At 54.6% G+C, this 22,278-nt stretch overlaps 1 protein-coding gene across 1 annotated transcript in view; it reads left to right on the top strand.

Annotated features, from left to right (window-relative positions):
• The window catches only part of FAM83F (family with sequence similarity 83 member F), a 33,416-nt gene extending 23,554 nt beyond the window's left edge, over positions 1 to 9,862 (top strand). The window contains exons 2-5 of the mRNA XM_061124489.1: positions 314 to 481; positions 995 to 1,116; positions 1,939 to 2,630; positions 8,315 to 9,862. Of these exons, the coding sequence (XP_060980472.1) occupies positions 314 to 481; positions 995 to 1,116; positions 1,939 to 2,630; positions 8,315 to 8,364 (1,032 nt within the window). The 3' untranslated portion in view covers positions 8,365 to 9,862. The remainder of the gene's footprint in view (positions 1 to 313; positions 482 to 994; positions 1,117 to 1,938; positions 2,631 to 8,314) is intronic.
• Positions 9,863 to 22,278: the final 12,416 nt, after the last annotated feature.

The raw sequence follows: 22,278 nt of genomic DNA, 5'->3' as shown, positions 1-22,278 counted from the left end.
ACACCAGGACCAGCTCTCCTCAGCCTCCTAGATCTCCCCTGATACGGCTTCTGAAGAGCTGCTGGGAAATCCCCAGGGTAGGCCCTGGGGATTTGTCAAGGGTGCATGGCCAGCACCCTCTGCACCATCTTCATTTCCCAGAGCAGAGCGCCCATCTCCTGCTCAGTTGTGCTCAGAGGGCGCGGGGGGTGCAGATGGCATTTCTGACTCTTGGGCACCAATTACCCCAGCCCCGCTGGTCCTCCGCAGGCCACGGCGTGACTCTCTAGAGGTGCAGTCACCACGTACCTTACCAGTACCCCTTCCTGTCCAGGTCATTGCTGTGGTTATGGACCTCTTCACCGATGGCGAGATCTTCCAAGACATTGTGGATGCCGCCTCTAAGCGCCGGGTCCCAGTGTACATCATCCTGGACGAGGCGGGCGTGAGCTACTTCCTGGAGATGTGTCAGGGCCTGGAGCTCCCTGACTTCCGTGTTCGGGTAAGCTGTACCCCTGGGGCAGGGTGGGGGTGGGAAGGAAGTGGGATAGAAACCCCCTCTGCCCCTTCCTCGGCCTGCTCCCCAGTTCAAGGGTCCAGGTGAGCAGCACTGCCAACCCCCTTCCTCCTATCTAAAACCTTGCCTCGTGAACTGATAACCCTAAACTGCACACCCAGCTTAACATTTTATCCCAAGACTGCTGAAGCTGAGGGGGCAGGCTCTGGCCCAGTCTTGGGTGCTCAGCCCGCAGAGTCATGGTCAGGGTTGAAGGTAGGGCTGTGTTTCTCTGCCGAGGAGCTTTGAGAGCAGACCAGGGTTGCCCTGGGCCCGTCCGTGCCCAAAGCAAGATTTGCTGACCTCCTCGGGCCCTAGGAAGCAGAGTCAAGTGCAGACAAGAGCCAGCAGGCAGGACCCCGTAGACAAGAGGGTTCATCCTTTGCCCAAGAAGATACTCGGCACAGAGCTTCTAGGCCCCCAGCCTGAGTGACTGTGCCCTTCTCCTCTTCCCAACAGAATATCCGTGTCCGCTCTGTGACAGGTGTGGGCTTCTACATGCCCATGGGGAAGATCAAGGGGACCCTGTCATCAAAGTTCCTCATGGTAGATGGGGACAAAGTAGCCACTGGATCCTTCAGGTGAGTTGGGCCCGGGGGTGGGGGGGCGGTCTTTGTTCTTGGTCAGAAATGTTCACGTTCAGAAAGATGCTAGACTGGAGCCTCCACGGTCCTAAGTGTCGTAAGTCTAAGAGCCACTGTCTATTCTGATGGCAAAGAATAGCCCCCCGGCCAACCCCTTCCCTCAAACTCTCTGGTTGATGGACTATTCGAGAAAGATGGTCAACTTCTGTTGAGCATTCAGCACTGCCTGCCTTCCACGGTCCACAACAGCAGGCTGCATTTTGAGGCTGGAAGAGACCCCAGCAGATGGAACAATTAATAAATGGCATCAGCCCTCTTACGTGGTTAAAGTATGGTGCTTTGCAGATGCCATGTGCTCTAAAAATTCAGAGAAGAACTAATAAGAAATGAAATGCTAGTAACAGTAGTGGCAGCTGCAGATTCTACTTTTAAATGTATGTTTGTGCCAGGAACTGAGAAACCTTCTGTACACGACGTTGTTGGACTTTAGCCGCACAATGCTCTGACCACACGCCTCACGTTTTACAAGGCAGGCAGGGCAGAAAGCAGGTTTGGAACAGGCCTGACTTCTCTCACCCTTGCCCTGCACCCACTGCCTGCTTTACTGCACGTGAGGCCAAGACCTGGACCCAAGGGAGGATTTGGGTCTGTGGAAGGAAAACAGCTGGCACAAAGGCAGCAAGGCATCCGGCCTCCCTGGTGGATCGGGCTGGGCCGGGCGGCGAGGGTGCTGAGATGGGCTAGCCAGGCGGCGGCTGGCAGGGCGCGGCTGCAGCCCTGGGCACCACGTGTCTTGCTTTTCTGCCCCCGTGTTCCTAGCTTCACCTGGAGTTCCTCCCACGTGGACAGGAACCTCCTCCTCCTCCTGACGGGGCAGCATGTGGAGCCCTTCGATGTGGAGTTCCGGGAGCTGTATGCCATCTCCGAGGAGGTGAACTTGTACCAGCAGCTGGGCCTGGCAGGAGGCGCTGGCAGGCCTGGCCTCCACTACTCCTCCACCGTGGCGCGCAAGCTGATCAACCCCAAGTATGCCCTGGTGGCGGGCAGCCGCCCCCCGCCCGGGGAGATGATGCGCTGGGCCGCCCGGCAGCAGCAAGAGGCCAGCGGCCGCGCCGAGGGGCAGGAGGAGGGCAGCAAGGGCGAGTCGGCCCGGCGCCTGGAGAGCTTCCTGCATGACCTGGCCACCCTGGAGCAGGTGCTGCCCCCCGTGGAGCCAGTTCCCCTGGGAGAACTGAGTCGGAGGGACGGCCGGGGGGCCTCCCACCCGCACACGGACCTGAAGTCCAGACCCCGAGAGGCCCTTGCCCGACACAGCAAGGGAGAAGCTGCCAATGGGGAGGCCACCCTGGCCAAGGAGGGCAGGCGCTTCAGCAGCAGGATCTTCAGCCGACGGTCCAAGAGGCCCGCAGCGCCCAATGGCACGGCCAGCGCCCTCTCCCCCAAGGCCTTGGCTGAAGCGGAGTTTATGACGGGGAAGAGGCCCAATGAGGGCTCCAGTGCCGACATCTCAGGTGAGTCGTCCGCCACCATCCCCAGGCCCAGGGCTCCCCAGGCCTCTGACCCTGCTCTAGTAGCTGCGGATTCTGCAGACAGGCAGCCTCCGGGCAGGAGAGCACAGAGCTCTAGGCCCCACCATTCCCGTGTCCCCATCCCGCTCTGGCCTCTGCTCGTGTGTGGCCTGGGGCCAGCACTGCAGCTCAGAGCTCCAGGTTCCCCTTCTCCAAAGGCGGGGGAGAGTGATCCTGCCCGGCCCAGCTGCTCCAAGGACGTGAAGTGCTCAGGACAGAGCTGGGCACAGCAGTCGTTGGGGAGCTCTTGTTACTAGTACCACAGGCCGGGGAAGCAACTCCCCTGTAAACCGCCTCTGAACCTAGAGCTCCTCCTCAGCTTCTCGTTCCTTGCCGGATCAGGTGTTGTCCTGGTCAGACACACCCCACCAACGCCCTGACCCACTTTTCCTCACTTCTTTTATAAAAGCTGGACGTGGCTCCTTCCTTTGTTCATTTGATGCATGGTATTTGCCATGCTGCTTACTTCTGGGAGAGATCGTTCCTGCTGGTAGTATCTTTCTGGGATGCGGGGGTGGGTGGGGATCTCTCTGGGATGCCCTAGAGGTCCTGGCCTTTATTTTTCTCTGGAACGGCCTCCAGAGTGGCCTTTTCTGGCTGGGGGGGACAGCCAGGGCTGCTGCCCGCACCTTTTCTCATGTCAGCATCTCTGGGATCGAAGGAGTTTCCATGTGGGGATGTCTCCCTCCTCGGCTGTGGGGCTTTGCAGCCGTGAGACCAGGCTCCCTGGCTGCTCAGGCAGGTGATGGCAGGGCCTTGCGTTCCAGGATTCCTGGGTACCCTCCAGGCCCCGGCTTTGACCTGATCCTGGCTGGAGTGCAGGTCTTCCCCTCCACTGACGCCCCAGCTCTGCTCCAGAGCCTGACGCACTCAGTCCGTGCCTCTTAGAATTAGGACAGGCCTGGAGTGTCCGAGAATTTGGGTACAACAGCAGTGCCAGGGCTCGAGCTACATTCGGCCAGGAAGCATTTATTGAGCACCTCCATGTGCCGCGGCCTCACTCACTTGGCTTTCGCGACAACCACGGAGGTGGCAGATGGAAGCTCGGAGAGGTGAATGACGTGGTCCCGGGGCACAGGAAGTGGTAGAGGGACCAGGACAAAGCCAGGCCAGGGCCCATGTCCTGCCAGGGAGGGGGAGCTGGGCCTGTCCCATCCCCCCGGGACTCCCCGGCTCCCCCGACACCAGATGCTGCTGCTGCGGCTCTGCACCTCTTGTTTGGAAGAAGGGTTGCCATGGTGAACACCTGGCAGGGAAGGGAAGGGGAGGGGTGGGCCCAACCACAAAAGGGACCGTTTGCCACGTCCTGACTGGAGGTGTGATAGAAGCTTTCTCTTCCTTCAGCCCCTCACCCCAAGGTGCTGTCTCCATAGAAACAAAAGGCCTTCATCTTCTCCCTTCCTGTTTGCTTCAGTGAGTCTCAGCATCAGTGCCCCTGCTTGGATGACTTGGACGGTCACTGATGCTGCTGCTCTCTTGAGTGTTTTCACGGGGTGCCAGTAGCCAGCCGAGCAGCCGGGTACCGTGCCCTGTACCTGCTCCATCCCTGAGTGCCTGAAACCCAGAGAGCGAGAACCAGAGACAGACCGAGAAGGGTGAGAGTGCAGCGGCCCATACTGGGGCGAGATGTCTGGCGAGATCACAGTGGTCCTGCTTTGTCCCTTAGGAGACACTCAGAGTGGCCTCATCCAGCACAGTGTCCGCACACCTGGACAGGCAGCCCGCCCCAAGGACCTGGAATTCAAGCCCCTCTTGAGGCCTTTCCTCTGGAAGGCAGGGCAGAAAGCACAGACTCCTCTCCCCAAAGGCCCTTTGGGTGGCTTCCAGCCTCCCAAACGTTTGACTGGCTTACTGCCTCCTGTCAGGCAGCAAAAGCTTATTAGCAGGACTTCACATGCCAGAGGGTCAGGTTACCGACAGACGGGGGTCCCTGAGGTTGGAACTAGAGATCCTAGCATGCATGGAACCACCATCAGGGAGGAAATCACGTTAGCTGCTCCCTTAGGGCCCCTCTAAGGAAAGGACCCCTCTCCTCCAGTGAACTCTGAGAGCAGCATCAAAACAGCCATCAGACGGATCTCGGCTCCTAGTACCTGGCTCCCCAAAGCCGGCGCACATCCTTTCACCTCCCTGGGGCTGTTTCCTGGTTGAGAAGAGGAGAGAGGGGTTGAGCTTGTGGGGTTGGGGAGGGGGGTGGTCCAGAGGCCCCTTTTTGAGCTCCAGTTCTGACTCCATCCTTTCTGTCTCTGTTGCCTTCTTGTCAAGGGAGAGAGCCCGGGACGATGACAGAGGGGGTGAAAGAGAGAAAAATAGGAAGGCTGACAGCTGACAACCTGTAAAACTGCTTGATAAGAAGTATACAGTTGTCAAACAGCATGCAGAGCTTTGCACACCCAAGTGCGGGCCCCAGGGAGAGCCTTCTGAAATCCCTTCCTTCGGGTCTGGCGGGCCGGCTGAGGGCAGCCAGGTGGTTTGAAGGCCCACAGCTCCCTCTGCTGGTGGAAGCCGGGCGCCTTTCCTTGCGGCTTTTCTCCTTGCCCCTGTGCTAGCTGCCGGTCAGCTTGAGCCGGCCACCTGCGCCCATCCAGGAGCTCCGGATTCGGGGGCAGAGACCCCACCTCAGGGGACCGCAGTCACTGGAGAGCCTGGTGAAAAGAGAGAGGAGTCGGTCCCACCGGGCTGGGCTCAGGAATCTGCATTTTAAACAAGTGCCCGAGTGTTGTCCCACACAGGGGCCCTTGGAGCAGCAGATCTGGTGACAAGGCTCTGCCTTGGGGGCTGCCGGGTCGGGGGAGGAGGTTCCAGGGGGTGTCCTGAAGCGCCCCCACCCTTCGTCCCCCTGGAGAAGTCCCTGGGACACGGCCAGCACTTTTGTGCATCAGGGTAAGAGGAGGAAGGAAGGCACAGGCTTTGGCTGAGCACCTGGAGTGTGCTGGGTGGACATGGTGCTAAGTGCCCTCACACAGCCGCCCTGCCTGATGGCCCCGTTTTACAGACGAGACCCCAGAGGTGCAGAGAGGCGAGGCCCTGTGTCCTCAGTCACGGAGGAGAAAAGGGCGGCAGGTCTCCTGCCTCCCAGGGCCTCACACAGAGTGTCACGTGGTCTCCGGAAGGTTAGGGTGGGCATCTTCCCTCTGTCTTTAAGGGCTATTTGGAAGGGCCAGAGGCCTGGACACATGGCTGACTCTCCCCCAAGTGCCCACGGGTGCAGAGGAAGAGGAGAGTGCCTCTGGGTCACCCTCTTCCAAGAGCCCCCGAACCCAGGCTTTTAAATTTATTATTATTTTTGGTTGTTGCACTGCACAGCTTGTGGGATCCCAGCTTCCCCCACCAGGGATCAAATCCACAACCCCTGCACTGGAAGCACGGAGTTTTAACTAACCTGTGGGCCACCAGGGAAGTCCAGGGCCCAGGATTTTGTTCCCAGAGTTCTCTGCCGTGACTGCAGCCACAGGTGCCTTTCCAGAGCTCTCCCAGGTCCCCTGTTCACGCGTAGATGGGCCACCCTGGCTTGCAGTGTGGTCTGGCTCCTAGGGCTGTGCTCGCTGGGCTCCCAGATTTCAGAGTTACCCGTGTCACTTCCCGGGTGGCAGTCTGGTCCCCTGTGTGGGATGGAAGGCCCAGTAAATGCTGCCAGGGTTCAGAGCTCCTTCAGGGGTCAGGCCTCCAGTTCCAGGGTGAGCCTCCTCAACTGCTGTCTGGCCAAGATGGAGTTTTAACACTCAGTGTCAGACCTGAGCTCAGGAGGGCTGCCCCTGTGGCTCAGAGGTAAAGAATCTGCCTGCCGAGGCAGGAGACGCAAGTTCAGTCCCTGAGTCAGAAAGATCCCCTGGAGAAGGAAATGGCAACCCACTCCAGTATTCTTGCCTGAAGAATGCCATGGACAGAGGAGCGTGGCGGGCTGCAGTCTGTGGCGTCACAAAGAGTCAGATACGACTTAGCGACTAAACCACAACAAACCTGAGGTCAGGCCTCAGTTGATGTTCTCAGGCTGCGCTTTGATTCCATAAACCTGAGCACCATTGCCCGCCAGGGCCTTCTCGGTCACGTGGCACTGATGAGGGGAGCTGATTGAGGATCCGCCCACCGGGAAGCAAAGCAGCAGGTGTCCTTGGTCTTGTTGGCAGCTGTCAGAATCTCCTGCCCTGCTGGTTTCTCCTGGGCCCGGCCAGGGCTTCCGTCACCATCTACATGGGTGAGGGCATGTACATGACTCGGTCCCCATCCGTTGATGCCACTGTGGTTGCTCTTGCTGTTAGTATTGGCATGAACCCATATGTAGCTTGCCTCTGCCTGATTGTTCATTGTTTTCAGCAAATGTATATCTGTGCACTGTCTGCTCTGTGCCAGACATTGTCCTCAGTTCCTGGTGCAGCAGTGGACAAAGTGAGGGGACTCTGTGACACGGAGGGCCCTAGAGGCAGCCTCAGCACCCTGGGAGGATGGAGACTGGAGGACCACCCAGCTCTGGGCCCCTTGGAGCCATGGCCAGTGGGCACGGTCGTCCGGCTCCCCTCCCTCCTCCTCAATGCTCCACCTGCTCTCGGATGGCCTCCAGGGAGGTTCAGCTGGACACTCAGAGAGTCCCAAGGCCTGAGTCCTACCCAGCTGGACAAGGGAAGGGCTCTACTCGGACCTTTTCAGCGTCATTCTTGCTAGTGGCCCAGCAGAAGAGGCCGACGCCACCTCTGTGAAATTCACAGCTGAGGTGATACAGGAAGGTGGTGTGAGCGCCGCGAGATGACTCTGGCCCTGGCGGTGTGGAGAGGAACTGGAGGAAAGAGGACAGAGGCAGTCAGTACCCCAGGAGGGCTCCTTGCAGCAACGGGATGCTGGTCTGAGGGCAGGAACCCAGCCGGCCTCCGCCTGGGATGTAAAGGCAGTGGAAGCACATGGAAGGGGCCTGGGAAGAGAAGAGCTGTGTCTCGCCCCCCCTTCTTTCCTCCTGATGAAAGGCTCCCTGTGCCCCCTAAGCCTGGGGTCTGCACCACCATGCAGGCCAGGCACTGGCATAGGCGCTGCCAGCTCTGGGGGCCACTGGCCCCACTCTCCCCACTGTCAGGTCGGGCAGAGGACACCCCGTCCCAGCAGTGCCGCCCCAAGGATTCGCGAAAGTGACTGTGGTTGCGCTTGTGAGCTATGATGCTGCATAGAGCCTCTGCTGGGGCTTCCAAAGTGGCTCGGCAGTGAAGAACCTGCCTGCCAACCTAGGAGACGCAGGTTCAATCCCTGGGTCAGGAAGATCCCCTGGAGTAGGAAATGGTAACCCACTCCAGTATTCTTGCCTGGATAATGCTACGGACAGAGGAGCCTGGCAGGCTGCAGTCCATGGGGTCGCAAAGAGTCGAACACGACTAAGCACGCATGCACAAACCACCCTACTGAGGCCAGGAGATGGCAGATCCCTTGATGTCCCAACCAGAGGTGGTCTTGATAAGGCTATCAGGACAGGACCTTTCATTTTGCTTTCATAAGGATCCTATGAGCTGGTTTCAGCAGCTTGGGAGGGAGACAGTGACCCGAGCACCCAAATTTGAAGTGTGGTCGGTGCATAGGAGAGGTGCTGGAGGCCAGCCCAGTGAGTGCTTCACCTACATTTCCCTCACTTGTGTTCCTTATCTCTGCAGGTAAAGGCAGTCCCAGTCCTGCCAAGAATAGCAACTGCGTGATCTCCTGAGCCGCGGGCCAGCTATCGGAGGACCTGTGGACGCCCCCGTCCTGTCCTTTGGAGACACAGCTCAAACCCTGTGCCAGTTTGCACATCGGACCCTATTGGCCTTCCACCCCAGCAGCCTCCATCCTGGCCTCAGGGACCCTGTATCCTGGATGTGAGGATCTGCAGCATCTCAAGTCAACTGCATGCCTCCACAAGGCTGTCGTGGCCAGGCCGGGCTTACCCCTTGTTTACATGAAGTGGAAGCTTCACTAGTGTCTGCTCTCCTTGCCCTGCAGGCCCCCAGGTGGGGTGAGCCTACATCTTTATACCTGAATGTGATGGGGTCTCCGGGGCAGCTCCAGTCCCCTGGTCTCTCCTTCCCTGGGCTTCCTGGTGCTGCTGGTTCCCCAAGAGGTCTGGTGGAATAGAAGGGACGAGGACAGGGCTCTGAGCCAGGAACCCGAGCTTCTTCTCACTTGAGCTTCTGAACTCGAGTTGGGAGATTCAGTGAGGATGGCTGGGGGCTGGGGACTGTGGCCTTCCTGGCCTGTCTCTGCAGGCTCCTACTCTAGACTCTGCGTGGATTGAGGGCAAAATTTGACCCTGACATTTTGAGAACCCTGGTGCTGGGGTCTCCTTTCCCTCCCCAGCACCATCCTGAATGGTCCAGGTCTCCTTGGCTGCTGCAAGCCGATTTGGTGGTTCCCCAAGTGCCTTTACCTGAGCCCCCCCACCCCCAGCCTTTTGTGCATTGATCTGCAGCTCCAAAGCAGGGAGACCCTGGCTGATGCTCTGGTGGTGTGGGAGGCTGGGCCCCATCTTCAGGAGTGTTTGCCTTCCCTCCACCCTAGGACCCAGGGCTGGCCCTCGGTCCCCCTTACCAGCCAGGATGTGCATGCCTTCTCTAGTTACACGTTGGCCAAAGACCAGCCTTGACCTCCTGCCAAAGCCAGACTGTACCGAGGCGCCTCAGCCTCCCTGGCTTCTAAGGGCCCGGGCCTAAATGCCATGATGCCAGGCCAGGAAGACCAGCTAAAAATTGCACACTGCCCCCTCTTCATATGTGTGACAGAGCAGATCTGTGGAGAGAGCTGGTGAGTGGACAGAAGAGAAACTGCCGGACCACAGGGGCTGAGGCCGGCCCCCACTTCTGGCTGGGTTGCTGGGGGGCCTGGAGAGCCCAGGGCTACGGCAACTGCAAAAGCACCACGCTCAGCCTCTCCCAGCCTCCTACCTTCTGAGCCAAACTCTCGTCCTTGCCTCTTTCCTTCTGCAAAACCCTGGGCACCAGCAGCACCTTGGTGGGGGCCACATGCTCAGGTGGTGCAAACACCTGCATTTGCTGGCAGTGGGAGCAGGGGAGCCCCGAGCATCCTCCGAGAGGAGCCTGGCCTCCCAGGTGGGCGGGAGGAGGGCAGGGGAAGGAAGGGAGGACCTGGTTCCCGAAGGGGGTAGGGGGCTGAGGGACCTGACCCACCCCCCACCCCAACTCCCTGAGCTTGTGTGAGGATTAAACACTTCCTGGGAACTATTTCCTTATGTACCAAGGCCTGGCGACGTGGCCCTGCTTGTTCTAGAGGGGAGAGGAGCAGGGAGGTGGCAAACAAGGTTGGGGGGGAGGCTACACCTCGGCTCAAGGTGTCTGTGTGGAGAGAGCGCCCTTGGTGGGCAGAGTGGACACCTCTGGAGGCCAGAGGAAGGGACCAGCTCCTAAGTGATTGCGCCAAGGGCTGCCCATGCCTCCCCTAGAAGAACAAGTAAGCCCACCAAATCGTTTTCCTGTCTCCCACCCTAAGGAGGCCTAGTTCCCTTCCCTCCGCTGACATGCAGGAGGCTCCAGACTGGAGGTCCCGTCTCTGCAGCCTTGAGCCAGGCCGTCCATCCTGCCCCGGCTTCTTGCTGAGCCAGCCCAGGGTGGTTCTCACTCTCTTCAGAGAAGCTCAGCAGGGTGGGAGACCACACGCTGTGGAGGACACAGCGCAGTGTCCCGGGAAGAACGCTGGCCTGTGACAGGACACCGCTCCCCGTCCTTACAGAGGTTTGGGCGAGCCGGCCTCATGGCTGAGGACCCTGCAGTCCTAAAAGCAGCTTGTCTGCCTGAGCCCCAGCCCCTCTGTTCTGCCTCTCAGCTTCTCGGTTCCAGCATTTGCACACACTTGGTGAAATATTCCCTCTGTCATCAAATCTCAGGGGGACATCTGGCCTTCCCAGTTGGACGGCAAGTTCAAGGATGGGTCATGCCCTTGGTCCCTCCGCAGCAGCTTCCAGAAGGCTGGTGACGTCCGTAGGGCTCTGGGAGGAATGGGGAAGAAACAGTGCTCTGGGTGCGGGGCCTGGCTTCTCGGCCCCCACCTCACCCCGGTCGCCAAGCTGCCCACTCTCAGAGTGCGCCCTCTGTAGACAGTGCCACTAACCAGCACAGCCCCCTGAGAGACCGACCTTGGGGGAGCAGAAGCCCTTGAGGTCTCGCCCCCTTGGAGCGAGAAGGCAGGACTCCTGCACGGGGGTTGGGGGTGGGGGGCTTTCCCTTGACATTTTGCAAAACTTCCCAGTCTCCCTTGTCAGCCATCCTCGGGGTCTGGTTAGCCCTGATCCTTCAGGGGTGCTTTTGAGGTGGCCTCAGCCAACAGAACTACTCTGTGCCTGTATGGACCCTAAGAGAAAGAAAGGCTAGACCAAGAAGGCAGCCTTGAGATAGGGAGGAAATCAGACCAGAAGTGGGGTGGGGGCTATTTTTTCTTTTTACTGTGACTTTTTTTTTCTCTTTTTAACTTATGAACACCTCCTATATGCCAGTCACTCTGCTAGGTGCTTCAGCTACCCGAAGGTCTCGTTCTTTCTTTTTTATATTTGTTTACTTATTTGGCTGTGCCAGGTCTTGGTTGCGGCACGCAGGAATTCCCCCCCCCCCCCCCACCCCCCGCAGGATCTTCAGTTGCAGCGTAGCATCTAGTTCCCTGACCAGGGATCAAACCCCAGCCCCCTGTATTGGGATGGCAGAGTCTTGGCCATTGAACCACCAGGGAAGTCCCATACCTGCAGGTTTCAAACTAAGAAAAAGTTCGGGGAAAGGCCCTTTCCAAAGTGAACAGGAAGTTTTCCTGTTCTGAGCCTGGAGCCTCACAAAGCCTGGAGCCTCCCGTTCTGGAGACTGAGCCTCACCAAGTTGTGTGATAAGCAACTCAGCTCTCAACCGCTTCTGTTTTTCAGACCAGGAGGACAACACTGTTCACCGTCCTATAGCCCCGCAGACCCAAGTCTGTCCTCCAGCCGAGGGCTTCCTGCCTTCAACACCAGTGACACCCGGGACCCCAAATTCTCTCTTGGGAGAGGGTCTGTCCTGCATGCGGTAGAATGCCTAGCAGCAACCCCAGCCTTCCCCTACTGACTACCAGAAGCACCTTCACAACGGAAGTGTGTTTTAGTCACTCAGTCGTGTCCAGCTCTTTGCGACCCCGTGGACTGTAGCCCGCTGGGCTCCTCTGTCCATGGAATTCTCTAGGCAAGAATACTGGAGTGGGTTACCATGACCTCCTCCAGGGGATCTTCCCAACCCAGGGATTGAACCCAGGTCTCCCGCATTGCAGGCGGACTCTTTACTGTCTGAGTCACCGGGGAAAGCTACAGCCCCCTTCAGGTGAGACCACCAAAAATAGCTCCCGATGTTGCCAAGTGTACCAGGGGGTTTAAATGGCCCCAGTTGAAAAAGAGCTCTTTGAGCTCAGTTGGAAAGGCCATGTGCTCCTCCCTGGGCTGCTTTCCTGGGCGTATCTCCTGCAAAACCATTCCTTTTGTTTGACAGGACACTTTGGCCCAGAGAGACTGGTTGACTTGCCAAAGATTTTGCTTTCTGTGACTGACACAATAGCATCTTCCATCTTCATTCTAGTTACCTAGCTTAGCTGGTCCCCGCCTTGGACTCCCCGGAACAGGTGTGTTTATGTGCACACATCTGTCTTCCTCCACTCAGAGCCCGGCCGCGTTTCCTCCCAGTCTGTTCCCCTTCCTTCAGTCTCAGTTAAAGTCCTACACAGACAGCACCGATGGGCACTACCTGTGTGTTGCCCAGCCACGTCCCCACCTCCAAAGGCAGCCAGGGCTGACAGCAGAGAGACATCCACTCTCCTCCACGCAGGCCAGTGGGGACTGCTCCTTGGGGTGCCATGACACGCCCCGAGTAAACACTGACGAAGCCCCCTTAGCAGCTAATTAGCCCTGCCATGCACTATGTGTATAGTTTATCGCCTGGCTGTGCGCCACCGTCCTTCCCGCCTGGAGGACCCAGCCGCCGCCACCGTCATCGTCTGCACTGCTGTTGCAGCAGCAGAAGGAGGTGTGGTGCAGAACAGGCCCCCTGGGTTCAGGAAGCTGAGCCAGGCCGAGGTGGAGAGGACGCACACCTTAGGAGGTGGTGGGGTGGATGTTAGCGTGTTCTCTGGGGCGCGGGGTTGGGGGGGCAGGGAGGAGGGCATCACTGGATCAGCCAGAAGGCTTTGAAAAGTTGGACAGGTCTGACTGACTCAACCCTCCTCTGTGAAGCTTCTGCCCTCCCGGCTCTGAAATGAGGAAGGCCCTGCCTCCCATTGCCCGCTCTATGCTTCTGCCTGAAACGATACACACCCACTCTGTGCCTGGAGACAGGACACCATCTTTCTGCCTCACCGTCGTGTCCGCAGTATCTGCTTAGTAATGACTCATTAGATGATTGAACACTTGACAGCCATGTGATACAGAGAATAAGTCAGGCTCATACTTGTGGGTGGTGTCAGAAGCTCCAGAATCGATCATGACCTTTCAGTCTTTTTTTTTTTTGGTTCTGACACACGGCACGTGGGATCTTAGTTCCCCCACCAGGGATTGAACCTATGTCCCCTGTGTTGGAAGAGCGCAGTCTTAACTACTGGACCACCAGCGAAGTCCCTTTGACCTTTCAGTCTTATTCCTAACTCCTGAGACTGGACAGGGAAACCAAACAGGATTTAATTTCTTAAGGACTTTGGAGTCCTTCCTGATCGAATCCTCTGGGAAGGCTTCTCCTTTCAGCGTGTGTCCTCAGTGGATAGCCTTCATCTCCCAATTGCCCAGGTCTCCAGGCCTCTCTGGCTGCTCAGGAATGACCCTGTCTATGTGCTTCTTGCAAAGGCTAACACAAAAGCAGAAGAGGAGGAGATGGGCCTTGAGGTGAGGAAATGTGTCCACAGCCATCCAACAAGTCATGGGAAGGGCTCGAACCTGGTTATTCAGACCCTCCTAGAGCACTGTCACTGCATCCCATGGACTCTCCAAGTGACAGCCACTTGTCTGCAGCCACTAGAAAGCAGCTCTAGGGACAAATGTCCATGTCATAGGAGACCTGCTAGGACCTGTTACGGAAGCCAGCAAATGCCTGGGGAACCTAGAGGAGGAAGGGAGGAAAGGCAAGAACAGGCAGCATGCCCGCAGAGGCCACGGTCCTCTGGGCACAAGCACGGGAAAAGCACCTCCCATCCCATGCTAAGAGCCAAGAACCGCGCCTGGGGGCCCTCACTTTCTGAGGAGCGGCTGGACTCCCTGGCTCATCTCCTCCTGGAAGTCTTGGAAGCTGGGCGATTGGACAAGGAAAGGCATTTCACTGCGGTACCTGGAAGGCTTTATTCATCTGTTCATTCAATGGATATTTACTGTGTGCCAGGCCTGAGGATGAATGGTGAGCAAGGGAGTCCCTCGCAGATTTAGCATGGGGGGCCCATCCTGCTGGCTGTCATCTTCACTGAGGCTCATGGCAGTGAGAGTACAGAGCAGGGAGGCAGGCTTCCCCACCCCGGCACACATCAGCTAAATGACCCAGCAAGCTGCTCCACATCCATCGGAGTATGATGGGGATAATCTTGGTACCACTCTCCTGAGGCCCCGGGGAGTGAAGCACTCAGCTCAGTGGCTAAGATAGAAGGGCTGATGCCTCTGGTGGTGTGTGGCTCGGGGTGGGGGTGGGGGGGGGGGGGCGCCGGGGGAACATTCACCTCTTGGGACATTCTCTTCTAGATGTTCTCCCCTGCTCCCTCCCGGGAAAATGGCCACTTTGAATGGTGAGTAGTTGGCCCAACACAGGCTTCCCAGGTGGCTCAGCAGCAAAGAATCCTCCTGACAAGGCAGGAGACACAGGAGAGGAGGGTTGGATCCCTGGGTCTGGAAAATCCCCTGGAGGAGGAAAAGGCAACCCACTCCAGTATTCCTGCGCTTGGGAGAGCCCATGGACAGAGGAGCCTGGTGGGTTACAATCCATGGGGCTGCAAAAGAGTCAGACACGACTGAGCACAGTATACAGTTGGCACGTGGGGTTAAAGGCTGGTCCACCTGGAAGAAGTTTCCAGGTCTAGGTTCTCAAAGAAAGAGGAAGAAAAGTTCCAGAGATGCCACGCGGCGCCCTTTGTTCAGGGCCCGAGCTCCTCGGTGCCCGCTTACCCCACCCCCACCCCAGCTCTCAGCGTTTGTTACTTGCAAGCCTGCAAGAGGGCCACCGTCTTAACTGGTTGTGCAAAAGTCCCAAACCTTTCTTGACCGATTAGTTTGGGGTAAAAAAAATTTTTTAATTTTTTTTGGCGACTCCTTCCTATACAAAATACAAATGAAACCCAAACCAAGGAAATAGACCTCGGACAGGCCCGCCGAACCTCCGGGCCAGTCCCGAACCCTCCACGACGCTCCTGACCCTCCCCAGCTTCCTTCTAACCCTTTCTGCGCACTCGCCGGCCACAACAGCCGGCATCTCCCGGGGATGGACCCGGAGGAGCCCCAGGGCCGGCGTGGGTGCGCAGGGCCGGAGGCTGCAGGTCCGGAAGGAGCGCCCGGCCGAGGCTCCGCGGGGCGATGCTGACCCCTGGCGGCTGCTCGCAGCGCCTCGCGTTCCTCCTGGGGCTGACCGAAGAAGGTTGAGGCCAGGGCTCAGCAAACTTCCTGTAAACGGCCACAGAGTAGATGTTCTAGACTTTCGGGACGTGGAGGATAGGGGGTCGGTGACAACCACATCCGCTGCAGTAGTAAAGCCTGAAAGCACTGTGATTGCCAGTGGGGTGGCTTCCCAGTGAAACTTTGTCGACCGTGAAATTTGAATTTTGTATCATTTTTGCCTGCCAAAATATTACCCATTTTTTCGTTTTCCCACCCACTTTTTTAAAATTGTAAAAATCATTCTCAGCTCAAGAGTTGTGCAAAAATAGGCAGTGGCTGGATTTGGCCTGCAAGCCAGGTGGACCCCTGGCCAGGGCTACTTTGCTCCCGCTTCCCAGCTCTAATTGCCAACTGTCACCACTGCGATACTTCACTGCTTTGCCACTGTTCCGCCAGGAGGACTCCCCCAGCCCACACCCCCAACAAGATTGCTGCCACTGAGCCCCATTCCTAACAAAAATTCTGGGGTTGTTGGTTTTCACCTATTTCATAAGTTCTCATAAGTGTCCTTACGTTTACATAAGGTGCCCAGCCCTGTGCTGAGGGCCATAATAACCAACATGTGTTTAACATTTGCTTTTATTCATCTGTTAGTCCAAACAAACTTACTGAGAAATTCCTGTGCCCCAGGAACTGTAATAAGAGAGACTTGGTCTCTGCCCTCAAGGTGTTGATAACCATGTCTAGAAGATGGACACAGAAGGCAAGCGTGATGATGGAGAAGCAAAGAGGGTGTAGCAGCCCAAAGGAGGAACTTAACTCAACCTGGGGGTAGAGGTCAGGGAAGACTTCTTGGAGGAGGAAGTGATCTCTGAACCAACACCTGAAGAGTGAATGGGAGAGGGGAGAAGGAGGCAAGACATTCCAGGAAAATGTCCAGAGCCTAGAAAGAACTCTTTCAAGAGAGTTTTAAACACCAGACAATCTTCTCTATGTCCTTCAGTTATAATATCTGCCCTCCAGGCCTCCCCAGTCTGGCGGGGGAGACAGGCTCTATCACAAGCTGTTGTTTGGTTGCGGGGAGAGATTTAAAGAAGTTTTCTCTCCAGCCTCGTATGATCAGTGAGCCTCAAGAGTGTAAGTGAGGGTTAAGTCAGGGCTCTGAAGCTATGAACAGTCCCTATGGCCAGGCCTGGGCTGGGTCTGACTCTACACACGGAACTGAGAAAATCTAGGGAACAGAGATGTGGGCCTGGCTTCTCTGCTCCAGAACCCCTGAGAGGAACAGGGGCTGGACCTGAGCCTTGAAAGAAGTGTACACTTCGGAACTGGGGAAGGAGGAAAGGGAACCAAGGGCAGCAGCACCCGCGCAGACAAACTCACTGAGGAAGGAACGGGTGTGTCCCGGCTAAGAGGCCACCAGGAAGTCCTCCTGCAGGAGGGAACCATCCTTCCCGTGTGGATCTCCCAACCATCTCAGCCAACAGGTGTAAGTTTCCTCAGCCCTATCAATTAAAAACCGTGACCTTGGACAGTTACTTAACCTCCCTCTGCCTTGGTTTCCTCATCCATACTGACCTCATAAGATTGCTATGAGGATTGAATAAGTTAATACCTATATAATTACACAGCAGTACTTGGCACTGGGGCCAGCTTCGTGAGCATGCAACTTGAGGGCTCGCATGGGTCCTGCACCCAGAAGGCAGAGGGTCCCACATTTGATGTAATGCTCTGCTGTTGCTGTCTTGAAATTCTTCATAATTCTGGAACAAGGAGCCCCATGCTTTCATTTTGCATGACCAGTCCCGCCTGGCATAGCATGTGCTTACAAACTTGGGGTCTTATTATTATCTTCGAGTCCAGAATAACAAATCTGATCCAGTACCCTTATTTTAGAAATGAGGAAGCTGAAGCTCAGACAGTTTATATGACTGGCACAAGATCACACCGCAAGCGGCCTGCAGAATGAAGGCTGGGGATGGAGAGATGAAATTGCGATCTCTGAGGTGGAGGGAGGACAATGACCCTGCTCTCCACTCCCACCACCACCCCAATCCCCCCACCACACCCCTGGAAGGCAACATAAGGAGAGAAGAGAGACAGACTCCTTAGAAGGAGCTGAGAGAAAGAGGGGGTATGAAAAAGAGCATGAACAGTTGTAGAGGTAGGAGGGGAGCTGGCTATTTTGAGGAACCAAGAGAAGATTCTCAGAGTAAAACATAGTGGTGAAGCCATGGAAACAAGGATTGAGAACGTCTCTTGGATCTTGGCCACAAAGAGGTCATAGATGAGCTTTGAGAAGTGAGTTTCAATACAGAGTGAGGGCTAGAAGCTGGGACACAGAGAGAGTAGTGGTGGAGATGGTCACAAGGCATTATTTAAGAAGCTGAGGAAAGGAAAAAGAGAGGGAAAGGGCAGGCAGGCAGGCAGGAAGGCTATTCTGAAGGCAGTGGAAGAGGAGACAGGTCCCAACTGGATGCAGAAGAAGGACCATCAGAGGCAGTAATTTTTTTTTTTTTTTTTATGTATAGTTGGTCTTTGCTTTTCTTTCTTAAATTTTATTTATTTATTTCTATTTGGCTGTGCTGGGTCTTTGCGGCTATGTGTGGACTTTCTCTGGTTGCGGTGAGCGGGGGCTACTCTTCGTTGCCATGTATGGGCTTCTCAGGCCGTGGCTACTCTTGCTGCAGGGCAGAGGCTCTAGGCGCCAGACTCAGCAGTTGCGGCTCGTGGGCTCGGCAGTTGTGATGCATGAGCTTAGTTGCTCCACAGCATGTGGAATCTTCCTGGACCAGGGATCAAACCCATGTCCACTGGCAGGCAGATTCTTTACCGCTGGACCACCAGAGAAGTCCTTTTTTAAAAAAAAAAAAAAAAAAAATATATATATATATATATATTTGTTTTTGGCTGCATCAGGTCTCAGGTGAGGTGCACAGGCTTAGTTTCCCTGCATTGGAAGGCAGATTCTTAATCTCTGGACCATCAGGGATGTCCCAGAGGCAGTAACTGAGCCAGGAAGGGGTGTGCCTCTTTCCCTGAGTCTGTAGGGAAAAGAGCATGCGGTTGAGCTAATAAAGGCTCTGAGGCTGACTGTTCATGGGCACTGTGGCAGTTCCAAGGTAGACACCTCAGGACAACATAGCAGCAGGGAAAAGAGCTGACTCATTGGAGTCAGAGGGCCTGGGTTCAGCTGTGAGGTTATTAACTGTGGTGACCTGGCACAAGTTAATCACCCTTCAGAACCTCAGCTTCCCTACCTGGAAAATGGGGACAACCATGGTTGTTGTGAAGATTAACTGCCACCATGATCCACATAAAGCCCTCAGTACAGTGTCTGACACATAGCGAGTGTTCACCAAAGGGTAGCTGTTATTTACAGCACATCTGGTGCCCCTATGAACCTCCCTGGGGTCACGCTTGGGCCAGAGGGGGTTGAGGGGGGGGTTGGGGGTGTCCAGGGCTTCCCTACAAACTTTTCAGGAAGTGTGGTTGTAAGAAATGAGATGTGATTTAGAAGCGGCATAGCTTCTGTCACAAGGGCTTTATTACACAATAAATGCTACCAAATGTGTAATAAATGCTTACGAGCATGTCCTCTATAATCAGCACTCTCTAGAAACTTCCCTTCCCCCCAAGTGCTCTTGGCCTTGGCTGTGGCCACACCCACTGCCCAAGTGAGCCCTATCAGCTGTCAGCTGTCCTCTTGTCTTTTTGAATTCAGTTCTTTTTACAGGGACTCTTCCCATGATTATAAGTTTGGGAACAGGAGACCGCTTTCCAAACACTTCCCAATGTCTCGCAGCAGTGAGAGGCCAGTGCAAAGGGTAAAGGGACTTCTCCCGAGCCACGGAAATCAGAGTTGGAGCCGAACCAGCTGGCTGTGTCACCCAGAGCTTGTGGGTCATCGCGGAATTGTTTGCAGAAATTCCCTTTGGGTTGGATTTTGTCCAGGCCAACGCAATGTGTTTCAGGGATCACAGAACAACCTCTCAAGGGAAGGAAGGAAGGCCTGTTGTTTGGAATGACTTAGAGAACTGTTGGTAGCCATCCAAGGCAGCCATCACTCATTAAATTTGCCTTCCCTTCCAGCAAAAAGCCAAATGTACAGAACACCACATATAGAGATCTAAGAACAGTATAGCGCTCCAAGAACATACTGAACTTGGCCTGCATGCAACTGTGCAGGGCTTGGTGGGTCTTTTTACTCTCAAAGCTGGGTGGGTTGGAACAAACACCCCAAATATTTTCTCCAAGTAGCATGCAGAGAAGAAATAAGAAAGAGAGCCAAAGAGAGCACCCTAGCATGTCATTCTTTGACCTGGGCTGCCTTTTCAGGGCATGGCTTGACCCTACAGCCACTAAAGCAGCTTGTAAGCCCTCGGGCAGTGAGCATAGCAGAGCCCCTTCCTACCCACCATTCATTGATTCCACACTAGACTGAGCGAGCCCCAGAGTCCTGTAACAGGTGGAAATTTGTCATCTGCTGCGACAGGAATTTGAAACCATCATCCTCCACGTAGGATTTACTGGCATCCTTCCCATAAGTATAGAAAGTGAGAACAGGTTCCATCCATAGCTGAGTTCTGAGCAATGAGAGCTCTCAAAGTACTGACAAGACCCTGAGCCACACCCCACTGTTTGTTGGAAGAAATCCATGCGTGGGTCTATTCATAAAAGAGTCTGGGAAGATAGACTCCTTAATGGCGGTTGGCTCTAGTAGTGGGATTTGGGAGAGCTTTTCTTTTCTACTTTAAAACTTTCTGTACAGTCTGAAATCTTTACTCAGTGATCCAGAAAACCGCCATCATATTTGGAAATTGTGTTCCTATTCTCAGGCAGGCAAACACAACAGGGTTTCTGGCTTCCTGCTTTCTTCTGGGAAGGGAAAGTAGAACAAGGTGGAGTGGATAGACCCCCCGAAAGCCCTCAGAGACAAAAATTATAGGAAGAACAGGCTTTAGCCATTCCTGGATATTCCTATCATTCTCCTTGCCCCCCAAAGACAAGTGTTACAGGTCACCACACATCCTCAGCCTCTTGAATAGCTCATCACAATTCATTCTTTAGTTCTCCTTGTAGATGTCACTTCTTCAAGGTAGCCATCTCTGTCTCCTCAAGACTGAATCCCAGGACTCCCCTGGAGGTCCAGTGGTTAAGACTCCAGGCTCTGAATGCAGGGGGGCCCAGATTTGACCCCTGGTCAGGGAAATAGATCCTGTGTGCTGCACCTAAAGACCTGGCACAGCAAAACAGAAAACAAAAAGATTGCGTCCCATAGCCCTCCCTTGTTCTTCCAAGCCATCTGTGCTGTGATTACATGTTTACCTGTTGGCCATCCCCGCCAATCGAGGTCCCTGAATGCAGACATGTTTTATTCATCTGTGCAGCCTCTGTACCCTAGGAAAGTGCCCACAAGTTCTATAAATATTCACTGAATAATTATTTATAGGGGAATCTTTTATAATCAGGGCAATTTACAACATACAAAGATGAATAAGAAACCATTTGTTTTCAAGGAACTTAAAGCTGAGTTGTTATTTAATCACTAAGTTGTGTCTGACTATTTTTCAACCCCACAGACTATAGCACAGACTATAACTCCTCTGTTCATGGTATTTCCCAGGCAAGAATATTGGAATGGGCTGCAATTTCCTTTTCTAGGGGATCCTCCTGACCTAGGAATCAAACCCACATTCCCAACAACAGCAGGAGGATTCTTTATCACTGAGCCATTAGGAAGCCATGATATTAAAAGATGCTTGCTCCTTGGAAGGAAAGCTATAGCGAAACTAGACAGCATGTTACAAAGCAGAGACACTTTGCCAACAAAGGTCTGCATAGTCAAAACTATGGTTTTTCCAGTAGTCATGTATAGACGTGACAGCTGGACCATAAAGAAGGTTGAGTGCCAAAGAACTGATGCCTTCGAATTGTGGTGCTGGAGAAGATTCTTGAGAGTCCCTTGGACAGCAAGGAGATCAAACCAGTCAGTCCTAAAGAAAATCAACCCCAAATATTCACTGGAAGAACTGATGCTAAAGCTCTAGTACTTTGGCCACCTGGTGCAGCAAGCCAACTTGGAAAAGATCCTGATGCTGGGAAAGATTGAGGGCAAAAAGAGAAGAGGGTGGCAGAGGATGAGATGGTTAGATAGCATATCAACTCAATAGACATGAATTTGACCAAACTCTAGGAGATAGTGGAGGACAGAGGAGCCTTGCATGCTGCAATATGCGGGGTCTCAGAGTCAGACCTGACTTAGCGACTGAACAACAACAAAAAAGCTGAGCTGGGGAGATAGATGTGTCTAACAATTAACTATAAAATCACGCGCTAGTTTAAGGGTTAAAATAAGAGTTTCAAACAACCAACTATGAAGATAAGGAAGGTTTTGGACCCTGACCATTTCTCACTCATTTTGTTTTATGGTTCAGAATTATTCTCATATTGGAATGCTAGTGTGGGGTATGTGCATATAGTTTAAGGATTCAGACTCCTAGGACCTTTCTTAGACCTTGACTCATGATTTTTCTTCTGTCCTGCTGGCAGTTGCCCTGGGAATACCTGCCATTTAATGTTAATTGATGTTTGTGAAACACTTATCTTCCTCTGCTGAAAGGCTATAAGTGTTGAGCACTATTTCTGTGTTACAGTAGTTGTTTTATTATTAAAGCAGTGCCAGTGAGGTTACACAACAGCTTGGATCAGGAGGCGAAACAAGGGCAGTGATCCTACTGAAGCTACAGGGGATGGGGATTTGGTATGGTAAAATGTTAATTACCGGAGACAAATGTGGGCCTGAGTCCAGCACTGTGCTCTTGGAGATCATTTCAGTACCAGAGCCTGGGGCTGGTTCTCTGGCAGTGGGTCCTAAGCATTCTGCCCTCCCCTGGCTGGAATGTTGGATTCACTTTGCTGAAAGCTGCCACAGGAAAGAATTCAATGGCCAGGAGCCAGGAACACACGTCTTGCACAGCATCAGGGGCTACTCTGGAAGCTTTCCAGAAAGGGCATACAGTAAAATATTCCTAAACCGATTTATTTATTCTCTTTCCCTCTTTGGAC

This window comes from Dama dama, chromosome 22 (genome assembly GCF_033118175.1).
Source record: "Dama dama isolate Ldn47 chromosome 22, ASM3311817v1, whole genome shotgun sequence".
NCBI classification, from domain to species: Eukaryota; Metazoa; Chordata; class Mammalia; order Artiodactyla; family Cervidae; genus Dama; species Dama dama.
Note: the sequence above shows the minus strand (reverse complement) of the source record. Positions and strands in the feature narration are given on the sequence as shown.